Here is a 19,991-nt window from a genome sequence, read left to right on the forward strand (position 1 = left end):
CCTCTATGCCATGTATTGTGTGTAATACGTGGACAGAGAAAGTCTGGGCTACAGTATTCCAGAAGGCATCAAAATGGAAGGGAAGATGGATTAAGTCAAGGAAAGATAATATTGACATTCTCAATATACATCCGAAGTAAAATTCCATTGTGGGTCTTGGTGGGGGATGCTGGACCCCCCCCCCCCCCCCCCCAACATAAAGTTGGTCGCTTGCAACCATCAACCACAGTAACATCAGCTTCAGTGGAGGAAAATAATGTTGAGAAATGCGCAAATGTCTGCCTTTGTCCAGCTGTCCTAGCATGGGGATTTGTTTGATAAAATGGTCTGGCCATCTAGGATTTACTGGGATCATAGTGACAGATCCATCTGTTGAGCCATACCATCAGCGACATATCCTTAATATAATGGAGATTTCATTGACAAATCTCTCCATCCAGCCAGGCCCTTGGACTGGCCGGTACCAGTGATAGCCAGACTGTCTTTTACACCACGAGCATTCAGGCTGACCATCTGCTCACTGCTTATCCACTTTGGAGAGCTAGTGACATTTTCAAAGGGGATGGAATTGAGTCATTGATACCATCTGGTATTGCATATCCAGAGCTGCAAGTGGAACCAGACCAGGACTCGGCATACAGTTAGTGTGACAAAGCTCCTACAAATCAGCATTACTCAGATCCGATCATAAAATGAACTGACTTTAGCTTCAAGGCCTCAGTTGATGAAATGTATAGGGTGTTGTCAACTTCAGAATGCCCACCTACCACTACTCATTACTGTAAAGTTAAAAATCATTGGTAAATTTTGGTGAGGAGGAAGAGACGCCATCATTTTGACTCCATCCCCAACTGGCTAAAATTAGGAGATAACAACCTGCAGTTGGGTAGAATTGGTGACACAGGGATTTCTAAGGCTTTTTTTTCCTCAGAAAGCAAAGTACCGGTGATGTTCTTATCTCAGATGTCCTGACCCTTGACAAGAATCTAGCAGCAATTCATGTCTGCTCCACTGTTTTATAAAGTGTATAAAAATGTGTTTCCTTTCTTTGTCAAAGCTAGTCCAGAATGTAGTTGCTACATCTTCAGTGTTAGATTTGGCCTTATTGGCAATCTTCCTACTCACTGATAAATCTAGCAATGATAGTGCTTGAGAGGCAATGGCCAGGATTGCTAGTCATTAACCAGGCAGCTCAATATTCCATGGATATTACATTGACCACTGTGGCTAACTAGATATGATACAGTGAGACGCACATTGTTTAAGCCTGTGGTCCACATTGTTTAAGCCTCATCATGCCCTGGCTTTACGTATGACCCCATTTGGGTTGCTGTTACTCTTTAAAGGAAAATTGAAGCAGCTCAGAGGGAGGCATCTGAGGAACTGCCCCTCCAACTTGCTTCTCAACACACACAGGTGTTCTGAAACAATCAGCCCCAGCCACTGCGGAGGGATGATAAGTGGGCTTGAGACAAGAGATCTTTTCAGTCTCAGCAATATATATCCCTGCCCAATGCCAGGAGACAACGGTATAACCATGCAAGGGGCCAAACATACAGAGGTGACAAGAAACCAATTTTGTCTAACTTTCAAGCTTCCTAACTCTAGACATTGACATACGCTCCCTACTGCCCCCAGACAGCCTACCTGTAGGCAGCTGCCTCCTATAATTTTAGGCTCACTGGGTCACCCTATTCATTAAGAACAGTTGGGTGATGCAGGTAATTCCAGAGAGGCATCAGATTTTATTTATCCAACCCCTCCCATTTCTCTCCCCTTTCCGTAGACATACCATTAGTTCAGGAGGATTCCTTTCTACAACAAGAGATACAGTCACTCGTCAAACCTCAGGCACTGGAGAGTGTGCAGAAACCACAATTGCCATGGTTTAATTCCAGGCTGTTTCTTATTTGGAAGGTAAATGGCAAGTTGAAGCCGATTATCAACCTGAGTAACCTCAGCTGTTTGCCACCGAAAGTCAAGATGGAGATGGCGATCACAATCCATCTCTCCATCCAACGGGATGAGTATGCTGTCAGTCTTGATCTGATGCATATTTTCATGTCCCTATCCACCCTTTGTGATGGAAATTTCTCCATTTTGCTTACTGTGACATGTTTTATCAGTACTAACCTTTGGCCTCAGCATGAGCCTTTGGATTTTTACCAAGGTTATGGATTGCGTTGGCACCCTGATGACTTCATCTACAACAATGGCAGTGTACCTCCTCCAAAACCTTATGGTAAGTTTATTCTTCTCTGAGGCAGAAATGAACTTCTCTCACTTTTAGATCATCTTGGCTTTCTGGTGAACTCGGAAATGTCTGACATCTATCTATCGCATCGTTTTATCCAACTGGGTATGCAGCTTATCACCAACCTGAATCTGGTATGGATTTCTTGTGTTTGCATAATCATGATAATTGTACTCGTCAAGCCAGTTTCCAACAGGACTTGGATTATTGAATGTGGCAGTGGACTTGATCCCTCTCAGCTTACAAATGGCTTTGCTAGCAAGCACAATGGCCCTCCTTTTCCCTCTCAGTCAAACAGTCATGACCGTGCACACAATACAATCATTCCTGCGTCAGTGGAGCAGACCAGGTTGGCTGACCATGGTGATCCCATGGCAGAAGCCCCAAGCAGAAATAATGGTATGACAGAATGTACCGATGCCAGAACGTACTGTTGGACTCCACTACTGTCATCAGTGGATCAGAGCCAGGAAGAAGACTGTCCACATCAACCCTTTAGAAATGAAGGCTGTCATCAATGCCTTTTGCTTTTAGAATGATTGACTAACAGGCAAAATGCTCTTCATTAGGCCAGACAACTCCCAAGTGGTGATCTATCTCCTCAAACAGAGAGGCATCAAATCACTGTATCTGTGTGTTCGGATTTGGCAGTTTCTAACTTGGTGTGATAACCTTCACATCAACATACACATCAGACACATTCCCAGCAGACTCTTTGTCTTGGCTGACACCATATCCAGAAAAGGTCAAATCATTCACATGGAATGGTCTTTCTATCAGTTGGTCTTTATTCAGATCTGTGCACTTTGGGGGTATCCTTTGTTTGTCTCTTTTGCAACAAGGTGGAATCGCAAGTTGTCCACCTTTGTCTCTCCAGTTCCAGACCCAGAAGCTTGGGCCATGGATGCTATGTCAATCAATTGGGAGGAGCTGTGGGCATTTACCTGCCTTTCCATGGTCTTTGTACTAAAAATAATCCAGAAGTAACAGGGTGAGTAATTTCAAGATGATTCTGATAGCCCCTCTCAGATGGAACAAGTCATCGGTTACCAATCTACTCAATCTAGTGATAGATCTGCCCAGGAAGATTCTGGCCTACCTGAATCTTCTCAAGCAACCATGGTTCCATCCCTCCTCAGACTGTCTTCTTCTCGCTTGGCTCTTGTCTTGACAGTCATGTGAGAAAAATAATTGAAACCTTCCAATGTGGAGAGAATCTTGAGAGCAAGAAGGCCCTTCATTCTGAAGGTTTATGAGGGAAAGTGACATGTTTTCAGAGACTGTTGCCATATCAGTAACATTGTCCCTGTAAGTTCCTCAATCCCTCAACTGGCTAAGTTTTTCTCACGCATTTCGAGGAGAAACAGCTACCTCTCCATGATATCAGACACTTTCTGGCATCAAGGTAGACATGATATCAGGCATGATAAAGTTATATCAGATTTTTCAGCCAGTTTTGATCTCAATCAACCAAACTCTTTCACACTGTTTCTAAAATGGAGTTTGTTCTGGGTTTTAACATGGTTTAATTCAAATAAATTCAAGCATTGAGCCCACTTTTTAATAAAGCTACTATCATGCAAAACATATATCCTGATAGCTTTTGCTTCAGCATGCAGGGTGAGCGAGTTACATGCTTTTTCTGTCGACCCGAACTATCTTCAGTTTAGATTGGATGGTTCAGTTGTTCTCTTGAAACAACCAGGCTTTGTAGCCAAAAATAGGTTACTGTTTGTTTGCAATCAAAGAATTCGCTGAGACAAATAGTGGCACACGCAAATGCTTCTTTCTTCTGGTGAAAATGTTAATGTGTTTGGGTAACATATTTGAAGGAGAAAGCAAATTTTTAAGTAAACTGTGTTTCTGAGAATACCTACCCAATAACATTACTTAAAAACCCTCCCAAACTTTTTAGCTACACAAACAATCTCATTAGTATATACCTAAGCTTAAAAACTAGTGATACCTGGCATTGGCATGGGAGGTAATGGACAAGAGTTATTATCCTTTGTATATAAGAAATAGAAAAAGATAATTTTAGTCTTTTTGTATGGCCTGATTCGTGAGGTAGCATCATTATATCCCCAACATTGATATGATTTGGTAAGTATTCCCGAAGAAACACAGTTTACTTAAAAATTGGCTTTCTTTAATAAGCAAGATAAAGGAAAGGATTTTTGCAACCCCTGTTTTGTCAAAATGACCACATTTTTTGATTTGGTAATGTAGGGGCCACTGGGCCCTATTTTTGCATTTCTAGAACAAACACTGCATGAGGATATTGCATGTAGATTCCATAACTGATTTGATCATTGTATTTCAAAAGAGGTTTTTAATCAATCTCTTTGGAGGACAGAAAAGTGTTTGGATAAATGGGAATTTGGATGTCATATTGGGGGTATACTTATATATTATTTAGATAAATTGAAATTAAATTGAAATTTGCATGTCATATTGTGGGTATATATATATATATATATATATATATATATATATATATATATATATATATATAGAGACAGATAGATAAATGGGAATTTGGATGTCATATGGGGGGGTATACATATATAGTATTTGGAGAAATCGAAATTTGGATGTCATATTGGGGGCATACATTTATATTATTTTGATAAATGGAAATTTAGATGTCTTACTGGGGGTTATACGTATATAGTATTTGGAGAAATGGAAATTTGGATGTCATTTGGGGTATCTGTTTATAGTGTTAGGATAAATGATAATTTAGATATCATATTGTGGGTATATGTTTATGGTGCTTGGGCAATGGAAATTTGGATATCATATTTTATGTACACATAATATATCATGTTTAGATAAATGGGAATTTGTATGCCATATTTGGGGTACATTGTACCATATATATCTTGGGAGTCCTGAATATGGTTCAGATGAAGTGATAATTTGATGTGGTTTAGAAAAATGAGGTTTCATGATAGTTGGAAATCAGCTGCTCTCTGTGTATTTAACATCATTCTCTATTTTAGTGACATTTGGAATGACCAGTACCACCATGTATTACTACACCAAGGTTATGAGTGATCTTTTCCTGAATGCCCAGACTGACTCTAATCCTTCCTTCAAAGATCTCACAAACGTTAATGACTTCTGGGAGGTAAGAATTGCAACAAAGTGTTTATTGCAGTTTGAACAGATATACTCAGATCAGTGGTTCGGACAAAAATCAGTGCACATTCATTCAGAAACTTTTGAAAGACTATAATTGTTCAAAATGCAGCTGTGTTATAGACTCCTGATGGGTAAATTTAAGGGAATTAAATTCTTCATCTTCTCAGTTTGATCAATCAACTTCAGAAAAATGGACTGTGTCCTTTTGGCAGATAGGCATTTGATTGAAATGGACTACACTGAATAATGACACTTGATTGCCAGCTGTCACAATGGTCACCTGTGTACATCAGTTCTGGTCACAATGTCCATTCTAATACCCCTCACCCCCGGGCAAATTTCCTATATACAATTATTATGTGTTTTGTTTTTGTTAAATAGATACTACTGTCAGTAATAATACATGCCAAATAAAAACACTACTACTAGTACAAACGCTAATGCTGTTGGGTACATGTATGCATTTGTCATGACCCAAGTTTGTTCGCTAAAACTGCTTTCAGAGGTCACCTGTCTACAAAGGTCATTTTGGTCTTTTCCCATGGTAGCTGTTGTAAACAGGTTCGACAGGACTTGGGTTGTATATTTTTTACTGTTCTAATATTACTGTTCTATATTTATAAAAAAATTAATTCTATTATTTTGAGGGTTGTGACCAGTATGGATTTTATTTCATTCATAGGTAAAGTGTATGTCAGTGTGGTCAAATTAAATATTCCTTGTTGTTCAGAAAAGTAATAATAACATAGTTTATCCAAAGTCAATCCTTTTTGAGTCTATCATAACAAATAACATAGTAGTACCAATTTTTTTCTTCAATACACAAGCTTTCATTGTGACATCACTACATACGAAATTCAGTCTGGTTTGGACTTGATCATACCTTTGGGTTTTGACATTGTCCTAAATGTCCATGTACTTTGACAGTGATTTCTGTCATATGTGTTTTAACATTGATTTTTGCCATGTATGTTTCTTAAGGCATGTAAATAATGACCTTCCATAGGACTGTGGATGCATGAGGATCCAAATATCAAGTAAATAATCACTATTTAAAGGTATCTATTATACCTGGCCTCAGTCCAAAATCAAGTTCACTGTGTATCTGACTAGGGACATTGATTTTGTAAAGAACATAATAATTTATCATTAATATGTAGCCAATGTTTCTCAGTGAGTATAGCTTCACTATTTGGATCATTATCAGTGGAAGTAAAAGTCTAGGATGTTTTGTATTCCCCCATGGAAAAACCTAGTATACATGTCGTTTGTCATGTTCTTTATCATAATTTTAGTAATTGACCTTGTTCACAATTTAAAATGTTCTGGAAATTAACTTTAGGTCCTTGGCACATTACCACATTCAAGACTACAGAACATAAATAGATTCAATTCAGTTCAGATTTTATACATTCAGACTTGTGATGAAACTTTTAGGACTCTTTGAAATTTAATTCACAGTAATGCAATTTTTTTTTAAATTTTCATTTTGTATTCAAGGGAAATAAATTATTTTTATTGAAATTGACAAAACTTGTTGCTGTTCACTCTTTTCTGTTTATTTTAGTTAAGGCCATATAGTCTGTACACTATGGTATGTTTATTTTAGTTAAGGCCATATAGTCTGTACACTAAGGTATGTTTATTTTAGTTAAGGCCATATAGTCTGTACACTATGGTATGTTTATTTTAATTAAGGCCATATAGTCTGTACACTATGGTATGTTTATTTTAGTTAAGGCCATATAGTCTGTACACTATGGTATGTTTATTTTAGTTAAGGCCATATAGTCTGTACACTATGGTATGTTTATTTTAGTTAAGGCCATATAGTCTGTACACTATGGTATGTTTATTTTAGTTAAGGCCATATAGTCTGTACACTATGGTATGTCATCATGTTGTGGAGTAAAAGTGACAAGGGCTTTTCTCAAAGGAATAGAGTTAGATCATTCCACTGTTGCTCACTTTAGATAAATTGAGGTAGAGTTATAAAAAAATATTATTCTGACGACTGACCAGACTTTTTTCCCCGCATGAAAATCAAACACACATATTGCTTATTAGGTCATAGGCAAAGAGTTACTGATTCAAATTTATGGAAACTGTACATGTCTGATTTTCAAATTAAGTATTCACAATTTTGTTTTTAATGGGAAGAGTCAAAGATATAATTTATTACATAATCTTCCAAGTGTTTCAAGTACTGGGCTAAACCGACCCAAATAGATGCACAAATGTTTTTGGGAATAATTTTATTTAAATATCATATATATTATAATTATTATTATATATAATGTTCCAAGCACTTCAGGTACTGGACAGAACTGGCTCATTTAGATGCACAAATAAATTTCAGAATTTCGTTTTTTACCCTTGGGGGAAAAAGTGCTAGGTTCAGCACCAAAAAAGAGGGATGGTTGGCTGACTGGAAATCTATATTTTTTTGGGCCTTAATAAAATCGTGATTTTTTGGAAAACTCTGATGTACATCAGAGCTCAAAGAAAATGTTTTTTGGACACAGGCCCAAGGCTGGTGTTTTTTAGACACAGGCCCAGGGCTGGTTTTAATTGGACACAGGCCCAGGGCTGGTGACTTAAAAATATCACAAGCCCCAAATCAAACTCTACAAGCCTGACTCCAATTTCCATATGCCCAAATTAAGAAACAAAATCACAATAAATTATCTTGTGTGATTATTTGGATCACGAACAATTTTATGGAATATTTTTCTCCAGGTTCCGAGGTCAGCTGTTGTCTAATTCCTCTAACAATGTTCTTCTAACTCAGCAGATCGACAGTATTTAGGTTCATTAACATTGGGAGCACGTCTTGATCTATGCGGTTTCTGTTTACACTTTAATGTTGTTCCTAGGTGCCGCTTAATTTGTTTAATCAGTATTTAATTACTCTAGAGTAAGCATGTGCATGGGACATCTGAATAAATATTCAATCCACTTAACTTCAAACACCTGGAACAACAATGCAATAGCAATTAAACAAGACCATTAAAAAAAATCAAAGGTCAGCCGATTATTATAATCAAAGACAAGAGCCAACATGACCACATTAGGTCCATTTATTACTTATAATACTAAAAAAAAAAAACATCCAGATTACAACAATAAAGTAGTCAGCTTGTCATGTCTGCACACTAGCCTTAAATTCCATTATGCAGCCATGCATCATTGCACCGGTTGCAACAATTGATGAGACAGTTCTGGTACCCACTAGACTGGTTGTGGCTGGTACATACATATCCAAAACAGCATCTTAAAATCACATGTACATATATGTTAAAGCCATGTGAGCTCTGGTTATAGTAACCCAGGCAATCTGTTCCTGATTCATAGTTTGCTTGCTTCGCTCTGTACACAAAGTTTAGAGCTTTCAATAAACATAATAATTAGAGATCTTCATAAGGGTAATGGACATACATGGGGATAAATAGTAATAATTTACTAGTCTACAAACAGCTTGAAAATAAATTCATCAATGTGATTGAAGTTTCTCAGGCAAATCAGATTTCGTTTTGTTCCACAAGCCCGACGGGCACCTCACTTAGAATACAGCAGTGGCCCAACCTGAAATTTGAAGGGCCCTAGGCATTGGGATTTCAGATTTTTTGAGCTCTGTAAATTTAAACACTCGGGGAATGATGATTGGTAATGATGATGACAACAGCAGTTCAAATAGAAATGATGACATTGGCGATGATGACAGTTAAAATAGAAATGTTTTGGTAAACATCAACATTGTGGTGCTGTCACCACAAAATAATTGACATGCAACTGTATTAGTCCTGTTAAAATTTATTGGTTTTTGGAGAAAGATGATAATGACAACTTTGACTCAAAGGTTGTGAATAATAATAATAATAATAATAATAATAACATAATTCTTTTAACCATAACAGTTTGCCAAGGGTCCTCTGCTAGATGGCTTGTACTGGGAGACCTGGTATAACAATCAGACTGTGAGTGAGGACCAGCTTGGCTACATTTACTATGAAAACAAATTGCTTGGTGTGCCACGAATCCGTCAGCTAAAAGTGCACAGTAATTCCTGTGTTGTGCATGATGACTTCAAGAGTGTCATCCGTGAATGCTTTGACTCGTACCTGGAAAGTCTGGAGGACAAGAGTAGTTTTGGTCCTGGAAATAGCACTGCGTAAGACTTAACAATAAAATTTTGCCCTTGAAATTGCATTGCTTGATTTCATTTTCATTTTGACCCAGGAAATGGCTCTGCACAAGGCTTCATTTTTGGGGACACTGGACAGGGCATTGTTTGATTTCATTTTCATTTTTGCTCTGGAAATGGCATTTCCTGACTTCTTTTTGGCCCTGGAAATGGCTCTGCATATGACTTTATTTTCAAGAATTGCTTAGCTTTTGCATGGCATTGTCTTTAGAATCTTGGTATGAGTGTTTTGTTCAATAAGTTTTTGTAATGATGATAAAAAGATTAATAAATATAAAAGTAGAAAAATTGCAAATGGCAAAATATTTAACAGTAATTTGACATTTGTGTGACCTGTCAGACCATTAGTGTGTGTATTCTGATAACCTAAGTTCTGTGGTACTACATTCACCAAATTTTATGGGCATGTTGTTTTTTGTTTGTTTGGGTTTTTTTACAAAGAAAGAAATCAGTTGATTTTGTGGTAAAAATTTCAGAGGTCACAGCTGCTGACTGAAATACAGATGGTTTCTGCACAATAACATTAGCGTGTTTTAGTATTGCATAGTTCACACTAATTAGTAGTGAGCACCACAATTTTCACTCTAGAATGATGTAAAATCCAGCTCACTGCCAAATAACTTGCATGTAATACAGAACATTTCAAAACCTTGATGATTTTGCTCAGTTGTCATTGTGCAGCAGTAGTCTGCTGTTATGGAAAAGCACACTGATTGTCATTTGTTATATGATGTTTGATTGGGTTTTAGTTAAACAGTGCTTGACTGTTTCTCTGTTGTTTGATTGGCTTTCAGTTGAACAGTGTATGACTGTTTCTCTGCTGGTTTATTTTTTTTCAGTTGAACAGTGTTTGACTTTCTCTGTTTGATTGGCTTTGATTTGAACAGTGTTTAACTGTTTCTCTGCTGCTTTCAGTTGAACAGTGTTTGACTGTTTCTCTGTTGTTTGATTTTCTTTCAGCTGAACAGTGTTTGACTGTTTCTCTGTTGTTAGATTGGCTTTCAGTTGAACAGTGTTTGACTGTTTCTTTGTTGTTTGATTGGCTTTCAATTAAACAGTGCTTAACTGTTTCTCTTATCTTTTCTTATGTGGACTAGCATGACACTTCTGAAATATACCTCAGTACCAAAGCTATAATTTGCTCAGATCATGCCTAGTAATTATGTTTGGCTTTAGCTGGCACAGTTCAAAGTGATTTAAAATGAGAAATTAAATTAAGAAGCAAGACAGTTTGTTTTCCAAAGAATAGTAGATTCTGTGCCAATTTCATACATTAACATACTATTTTGTCTCACTGTATATATCAGTGTCGCTTTGATAGACAATATGTAGTCATATAAAAAATGCCTCTAAATCTGCCTCAGCATTAACACTGCTTAAATTCTACAAACTATGTTTACCTTCAACCATAAGTCAAGGAGTTATTAAAGGAAAAATAAATTTATTTGATCAACAGTTATGCATATTGAATGGGTACATTTATATTACCCATCCCTTAGTAGCTTGGGCAGCTTGAATGTAAGCATATTGGAATAGATAAACATGTTACCTGTCATGTATACGAGTCAAAGAAAAAAAAATAGAAATTAATGTCCAGTAACATAATGAAAACATTAGAACTAGCAAGGTTTATAAGCATTTTTTATATCTTGAATAAGGCCAGTGAACCATGTAGGTATAATACAGTAGATAAATAAGCTAGTGAATAGGATGTGTAGGTGACTTTATCAGGGCTCATCAGATCACAGTGGAAGAAATTCTTTTATTTTTTTAGTTTGCTGCAAAACAGGTACTCACTTCTGAAAATAAGACAAAAATGTAGTAAAAGTGCACATTACACATGCCAAAATATGATTGTTCTACATCACAGACCTGGTTCAAACTTTGTGGATGTTTTGCACTTGGATGACTTGGTAAGGAAAAAGCCTGTCAAATTTGGATGACTTGGTAAGGAAAAAGCCTGTCAAATTTTAATGACTTTGTAAGGAAAAAGCCTGTCAAATTTTAATGACTTGGTAAGGGAAAAGCCTGTCAAATTTAATGTTATCAGTTAAGATCACAGCAACGGAAAGAAGATAAATGGTTCCTACACAAATTTTAGTTCTTCACTATGTGCCTTCACCTGTGGAAGAGTTACATGTTGGGCAAGAAAGAAGCCTATTGGCCAAAAGTCAGGGTTTTTGTGGCTAAAAAAAATGGGTTTTACTATATTTACCTTTTTGTTGTAGATTAAGTTTCGTGATTTAATTTTGGGACAACTTGCAGTTAAGGTCATTCTAAAGGTCAGAGGTCATAGTCATAGTAAGTTAGTAAGAAAATAATGGTTTCTGTAAAGGAAGTTTAATTTAAAACTTCATACCTCAATGAAAATAAGTTGAGGTCATTGAAACCCATTGGCCAATATGCTTGAGTCAACCATGCCATGCTAATACCTACACATGGGATTATTAAACATGGAGTGAAGGTATGGTGTGCTGTTCATGGTACTCTACACATGGGATTATTAAACATGGAGTGAATGTATGGTTGCTGTTCATGGTACTCTACACATAGGATTATTAAACATGGAGTGAAGGTATGGTGTGCAGTTCATGGTACTCTGCACATGGGATTATTAAACATGGAGTGAAGGTATGGTGTACCATTCATGGTACTCTACATATGGGATTATTACATGGAGTGAAGGTATGGTGTGCCATTCATGGTACTCTTGTTTCACTTGATACTGTATAAAACTTTCCTACTACATTGTTGCCAGCCATAAGCACTTTCAGAGACATCCATTGTGAATGGAATATTCCATGGTGTTTTGCTGTTTTCATAGGTAAAATTTGTCTTCAAATAATATGATTCCCTGCTGAAGGGAGCTTTACAAGTTTACTGTTACTGCTATTGGCCATTTCAATTCTCAAAATCATTAATCCTAACATACAGCAAGTTTTCATAGATCTTGGCATCTGTTCTTTCCACTGATTAGAAAAGTTTTCATAGATCTTGGCATCTGTTCTTTCCACTGATTAGAAAAGTTTTCATAGATCTTGGCATCTGTTCTTTCCACTGATTAGAAAAGTTTTCATAGATCTTGGCATCTGTTCTTTCCACTGATTAGAAAAGTTTTCATAGATCTTGGCATCTGTTCTTTCCACTGATTAGAAAAGTTTTCATAGATCTTGGCATCTGTTCCTTCCACTGATTAGAAAAGTTTTCATAGATCTTGGCATCTGTTCTTTCCACTGATTAGAAAAGTTTTCATAGATCTTGGCATCTGTTCCTTCCACTGATTAGAAAAGTTTTCATAGATCTTGTTATCTGTTCCTTCCACTGATTAGAAAAGTTTTCATAGATCTTGGCAACTGCTCCTTCCACTGATTAGAATTAGAAATACCTATGATGCAAACCAAAACATAATTATACAGTTGATTTAGACCAGGGACATCCAGCCTTTTTTGGCTGGGAGCCAAAACATAATTATACAGTTGATTTAGACCAGGGGCATCCAACCTTTTTGGCTGGGGGCCAAAACATAAAATGCTTTAGGTCACAGGCCACAAGAAAAGTTCTTTGTCACTACTTGATCATATTAATTAAGATGAATATTTTTAAAAGGACTGCCTACATAGTCATGGCCCACACAGTGTAAAGGACTGGGCCACATGCGGCCTGTGCGCTTAGGGTTGGACACACTTGATTCGGAACGTGTTGTGTACACAGTGCAATATCATGAGCAAGTTGGCTTCACCCATATTGTTTGTAAAATTTTTATTTGGGGTAAAGAAGATGTACTTTTAAGTTAAGGATCATGGGTTTAATGAATAGTTCAGCTTGATTTGACACAGAAATAATCAGCTTGATAAAACTCTAATAATAATACTTTCTTTTCTGTCAGATATATTATTCTACAAGGATATATATATATATATATATATATATATATATATATATATACGTAGTTTAATACCACATCCACTGGCTATATGGTGCCAAATGTTTTAAAAATATAGTTTTATTAAGTATAGCAAAAGAAACCTCAAGGAAGATAAAGCTTTCCCAATAAACATAAGCATGAAGTGCTAATGAAAAAAGATGAAAGGTTGTTGTTGTTATTGTAGGGTTTAACGCCATTTTTCAGCACACGATAGGCTATACATGGCTTCCAGTATCATTGGTGGAGGAAGAACCCAGGAAAACCCCGGAAAGAACCACCGACCCACGAGAAGCTACTGGCAAGCTTTCTCACATACCCACATTGGCCGAATCTGAGACTCGAACCCACGCAGTCAGAGGTGTGAAAGATGAAAGGTGAAGATGTATAAATTCAGTAAAAGGTATATACAATAAAAGATAACAGTATAATATGTAAAGGTATATACAGTAATAGATTACAGTAAAAAATGGAAAAGTATATACAGTAATAGATAACAGTAAAAAATGGAAAAGTATATACAGTAATAGATAACAGTAAAAAATAGAAAAGTATATACAGTAATAGATAACAGTAAAAAATGAAAAAGTATATACATTAATAGATAACAGTAAAAATTGGAAAAGTATATACAGTAATAGATAGCAGTAAAAAATGGAAAAGTATATACAGTAATAGATAACAGTAAAAAATGGAAAGTATATACATTAATAGATAGCAGTAAAAAATGGAAAAGTATATACAGTAATAGATAGCAGTAAAAAAATGGAAAAGTATATACAGTAATAGATAGCAGTAAAAAAATGTAAAAGTATATACAGTAATAGGTAGCAGTAAAAAATGGAAAAGTATATACAGTAATAGATAACAGTGAAAAAAATGTAAAGGTGTACACAGTAATAGATAACAGTAAAAAATTTAAAGTCTTTATTTAAATCATGGTCAGCATTCTAATGAAAATTACTGCCATGGCACAGACTAGTATCTACTGTGAGAGAGAGAGAGAGGAGAGAGAGAGAGAGGGAATCATGCATCTGTTGGATGCCTTATTTGTGTTCCTTCCAAAATAAATAAGAAAAACATGGCATTGTAGACTTCTAATCATCGCTGATTTTGTCTTTACAAATAACATTTGTAAGATATTGTAGTCCAGCAGTTTGATATGTTTGCCATTTGCCTCAGACACTTGAGAAAGATGTTTCTGTACATTTCTTAATAATGTCCATTTGTAGACATTTGAATTGATTTGGATGGAATTGAAAAGATTACAGTTTCGTCATCTTAATTTAATAAAGAAAATTCTTTGTATGCTTAAATTTGTCACATTACATTTGGTTATTTCACCACTATCACATTACTCTTGGCTTTTATTTACCCATATTACATTACCCTTGGCTATTTCACCACTCTCACGTTACCCTTGGGTATTTCACCACTATCACATTACCCTTGGCTATTTCACCACCATCACATTATCTTTGGCTATTTCCCTTTGCATTACCCTTGGCACTCTTGGCTATTTCACTTCACATTACCCTATACTATTTCACCTCAATCACATTACCCTTGGGTATTTCACCATTATCACATTGCCCTTGGCTATTTCACCACCATCACATTATCTTTGGCTATTTTACTTTGCATTACCCTTGGCACTCTTGGCTATTTCACTTCACATTACCCTATACTATTTCACCTCAATCACATTACCCTTGGCTATTTCACCACTGTCACATTACCCTTGGCTATTTCACCACTCTCACATTACCCTTGGCTGTTTCACCACTATCACATTATCTTTGGCTATTTCACTTTGCATCTCCCTTGGCACCCTTGGCTATTTCACTTCAAATTACCCTAGACTATGTCACCTCAATCACATTACCCTTGGCCATTTCACCACTGTCATATTACCCTTGGCTATTTCACCACTGTCACATTACCTTTGGCTATTTCACCACTATTACATTATCCTAGACTATTTCACCTCTATCACATTACCCATTCCTATTTGACCATTATTGTTAAAATTCAACTTTCATAACTGGTTCTCTCTTGCATAATGAAAATTTTGTTCATGTTCTGTGGATGGAAATGACGTGATATTGCACTGTATACATGATTTAAATATACTGGATAATTTGTTATGGTCCGGCATAGTAGGCATTACTAAATCTGATCTTTATAACGGACTAATTTACATTTCCAAATAAAGTAATCTCATAATGAATGCCACATTTGTTTCAGTACTTCGGGTATAATTTATTTAATTATGAAATGAACTATCAGGCAATGGTTATTTGATAATTATTACTTTTAGAGGCAGATAAAGGACACCTACGCATAGTTGACAGCATTTTAGGGTCGTATGTATTAACCTCATTTTTCTTTGTAACCTCTCCATAAAGATAAAAATCTTGTTTTCCCATAAATGTCTTTTATTAATATGTTTCACTGTATTGTACATGCAGTTGGAATTACCAGACCCAAGACCAGTTGGATGGATCAAGTCACTGGGGACTTCTAGCCACCTACAGCGGTGCAGGTTATGTTCAGGATCTGACGAGGAACAAGTCTGAGTCTGCCGCTATCATTGATGATCTGTTTAACAATCTGTGGATCACAAGGGGCACTCGAGCTTTGTTTATAGACTTTACCGTCTATAACGCTAACATCAATCTCTTTTGTGTTGTAAGGTACATGACATTCTGTGTTGTAAGGTACATGTCATTCTGTGTTGTAATTGCATGGCATTCTGTGTTGTAAGGTACATGGCATTCTGTCTGTATATATGCTTTTTTAGGAAATAAGTTCAATCTGTCAGAGTAGACATCTTAAATAACATATATTTGTTATGTATAACACACACACAACTGTGAATATCACAAACTCAGATCTGCATTTCACATAATTTATAGTTCTTCCTTTTTATAACATTATAATGTGGTTCTTGATACAATTTGGTACCATTATGGACCAGTGAACAGAATTAAATCATGGTATTTGAATTGCTTTTACATTTTTGACAGCACTGTTTAAAAGAAAACAGCATAAAGCTTAGCATCCTTATTTCCTTTTTAAAACATCATAATTGGAGAAAATTCCTTTCGTTCTTGCTGTACTGTATGTAGTTCAGTATATACTTGGTTCTTGCTATACCACAATTCAGTTTATCTTGTGTTCTCTCTATACTGTGGTTTGGTATATAACATGGTCATTGGCTAGGGATATGGCATTATAATGGGGGAGATCACAGTCCTTACTGCTGATTTGTTATATAAATTTAAGGATGGAGGTTATAGTACTACCTATAGTTGGGTACCATGACAGATTTTGTACCATGGAACTTAAGAACATACCAAAATATGTACCATTTTATATATCAATTATAGACCAACAATTTAATTTTCTGGGTCATATTTTAGGGATTTTTTTCCATAAAACATCCAGCTTTTGAAATATCCGCTCTAATTTATAGAAGAATAGCAGTATATTACTAAAAGCATTAGCATAAGATAAAGAAAAATAATATATCTTTGATTTAAAGAAAATCACAGCCCCCTCCAAAGTTAAATGGTCAGTACCTATTAGTAGATGAAGTTAGTAATTGTTGTATAAGTCTAAAAATGGTAAATTGCATACTTAAGCTCACACTGTAGTCTGATGACAATAGAGAGCTTGTTGATAAGAATAGGAAGTATTGACACTGAAGCCTACAATTTACTTGTTATAATTGGCAAGGAAACTTTGAGTGGGATGTTAATACCCCCGGGCAAGATATTTATCAGAGAGGGCCAGTAAACATAAAATACTGACACCACAAAGACTAGAGAAATTATGTAAAATACAGACAGAAAACAGTTGCTTAGGACGATTATCGGTCTTGCATGCACTTGACAAATTAACTTGAGCAAGTAAATAACTGACTTTTTTCTTCCTTTTGTTTAAGTTTGAAATTTTTCCATAAGTTGGATTTGGCTTGAATATCTTTTAAATATCCCATTCAGCCACCATGTTGATATATGTGATGCATGTCAAAAATCGGATTAAAGGTTCATAAATATAATTATATTTTTTGGTAATATTTGAAATTAATTTGTGACAAATATCACTATTTTTTAGAAGCGTTCATAACTTTTTAAGTTCCTTTGTTATGAAAAATGAAAACATTCTTTTTAATGCCATTACATTCATAGCAAGATTATTTGGGAATTTTCATACATTCATTACTGATGGAAACTACTAAAGTACAGGTACAGCGAAAAAGTATTGTGGTACATAGCACCAAAGAATTACCACAGTGAACAGGTACACCAGTAATACCATCCACCTCTAGTAAGACCTAGAAAATAAATTTGTCTGCAAATTTTCTTTGTCAAGGGAAGTTTGTTTTAAGGAGGAAATACGGAACTAAAGTGGGTGTAGCTGAATTAAATTAGAATTAAAGAAGCTTGCAGAGGTATGAAGACATGAATGAGTCAGCTAAATGTAGAAAAGGAGATATTAATAGCCATTGGCAGAAAAAAGATAAAACAAATATCAGCTGTCTAATGCATCTGGAAATATTGGAGAAGCAATGGTAATCTGCCAACAAAAGTGGAAATATATTTAACAACAACTCAAAACTTTCTAAACAGAACTTGTCTTAATTTGACACAAAGAATCCTAGTTTGAAGGTTGTTCAAATTTATACAAATAATCACCACTTTCAATCAACATCAGTTGTAGAAATGTCAACAGAAAGCATCTTATTGATCCAGATCTTTTGGCTAGCTGCACTTGTATTTGGTTGCTAGGCAGATATCAGCTAGATGAGTAATATCAGATCCGTTTTGGGTCTTTTTTGATTATTATTATTATTTTTATTCTTTTCAAGACTAGTAGTGGAGTTCCCTGCAACAGGAGGTGCCATTTCGTCCTCAGTGTTTCGCACTGTGAAGCTAATTCGATACGTCTCTGTCACCGACTACTTCATCATGGCATGCGAGTGCATCTTCGTTCTCTTTATCATCTACTACATGATTGAAGAGGGCCTTGAGGTACATGGATTAAAAGATTTTAATTTTTGCTTACAAATAATTTTGATATTAGATTGATTTTCTCCAAGTGTTTCAGAGGAGTACAGGGGTAAGTTATACTGATATACTTATAGGGATTTTTAAAGGGTTCTTAGGGGCAAAAATTAGGCTCCAGCACCATTGTAAATGGGCTCAGTTCAAATGTTAAAACTTCAAACTCATCTTTACAGCTCTGTGGTATTAAACTTAGTATCAGAAGAAGCAAAACCAAACAATTTTGTAAAATTTAACAAATAATTCAATTTTCTAAGTTAAGAAATGAAAATTTAAGAGGAACTTACAGTATTGTGAATTAAATCCAATAGAATCATAAAAGTTCTACACATATCCAAAAGAATAAATTGTTCCTAATGATTTCCGTGTCCTGAATGTGCTGATTTACCAGTAGCCTTGAATATGCTCAAGTGCAAACAGTCATGTTGTATCACAATGGCATTGTCCAAAAACTCCTGAATGTGAACTGACAATAATCTCCAAATCCCAAAATATTGCTTTAGTCAAGTCACATGAGTACTTTGTAAATCCAATGAATAATCACAAAATGATTCCTCTCGAGTCATAACAGAACACTAAATACATCTTCAGTCTGATATTAAAAAAAAGATGTGAAAATAGGAATGAATTAATTGTTCACTTCTTCATCCTTATATACCCCCTTACGACTCTACATCACAATATTTTTCTACTCAATCATTGTGTAGCAATACCTCCCATGTGACATATTTCACAATACCTCATGTCAGAATAAAACACACCTGACTCATTCATCCAATGGGAAATTACCCCAGACTTGTAAGCAGGTTTAAGATTATTATTAAAACTTTGTAAACACCTATTTATAGCTCATATGCAATCTACAGTCATGCACCAAGAGTAATAGACATAATATAGATACACATAACACATCCAGAATTCCTCATTTCAACAATTTGCTTCCAGCAGTCTAACAGCTTTATTCCCCATTTATCAAATTTCTTTAAAAAACTAATGGGCCCAGACCCCATTCTCAATCACCTCAGAAAAATTCCTCACTTAAATATGTGCTGTATTTGGCATATGATTTCAGATCAAGAAGCACAAGTTCTCATACTTCAAGTCCTTCTGGAACATCCTGGATATTCTTGTGATCCTGATTGCTATTCTCTGCTTTGCATTCCACATCTACCGCACCTTAGAGGTCACTAATAAGCTGCAGGGACTGCTGAAACAGCCAGACAAATATGCTGACTTTGAAAGGCTCAGCTACTGGCAGACTCAGTTTGATAATGCAATTGCCATTGCTGTATTCTTTGCCTGGATCAAGGTATGAATACTCTTTATCTGTGCAGATTATATATATCTATATGTATATATATGTATATATATATATATATAATATATATATAT

The 19,991-nt window shown here is 35.7% G+C and overlaps 1 protein-coding gene across 4 annotated transcripts in view; it reads left to right on the forward strand.

The window, feature by feature from the left end:
* Positions 1–19,991, forward strand: part of LOC149802481 (polycystin-2-like) — a 90,901-nt gene that overhangs the window by 23,844 nt on the left and 47,066 nt on the right. For all 4 annotated transcript variants that reach the window (XR_016420035.1, XM_089951719.1, XM_089951720.1 and 1 more), the window contains exons 3-7: positions 5,260–5,387; positions 9,319–9,572; positions 15,999–16,223; positions 18,404–18,566; positions 19,672–19,908. Coding sequence is in view for 3 of the 4 variants with exons in the window: in XM_089951719.1 (XP_089807845.1) it covers positions 5,260–5,387; positions 9,319–9,572; positions 15,999–16,223; positions 18,404–18,566; positions 19,672–19,908 (1,007 nt within the window). In the remaining variant the exon portion in view is untranslated. The remainder of the gene's footprint in view (positions 1–5,259; positions 5,388–9,318; positions 9,573–15,998; positions 16,224–18,403; positions 18,567–19,671; positions 19,909–19,991) is intronic.

This window comes from Sinohyriopsis cumingii, chromosome 3 (genome assembly GCF_028554795.1).
Source record: "Sinohyriopsis cumingii isolate HCF-2022 chromosome 3, ASM2855479v2, whole genome shotgun sequence".
NCBI classification, from domain to species: Eukaryota; Metazoa; Mollusca; class Bivalvia; order Unionida; family Unionidae; genus Sinohyriopsis; species Sinohyriopsis cumingii.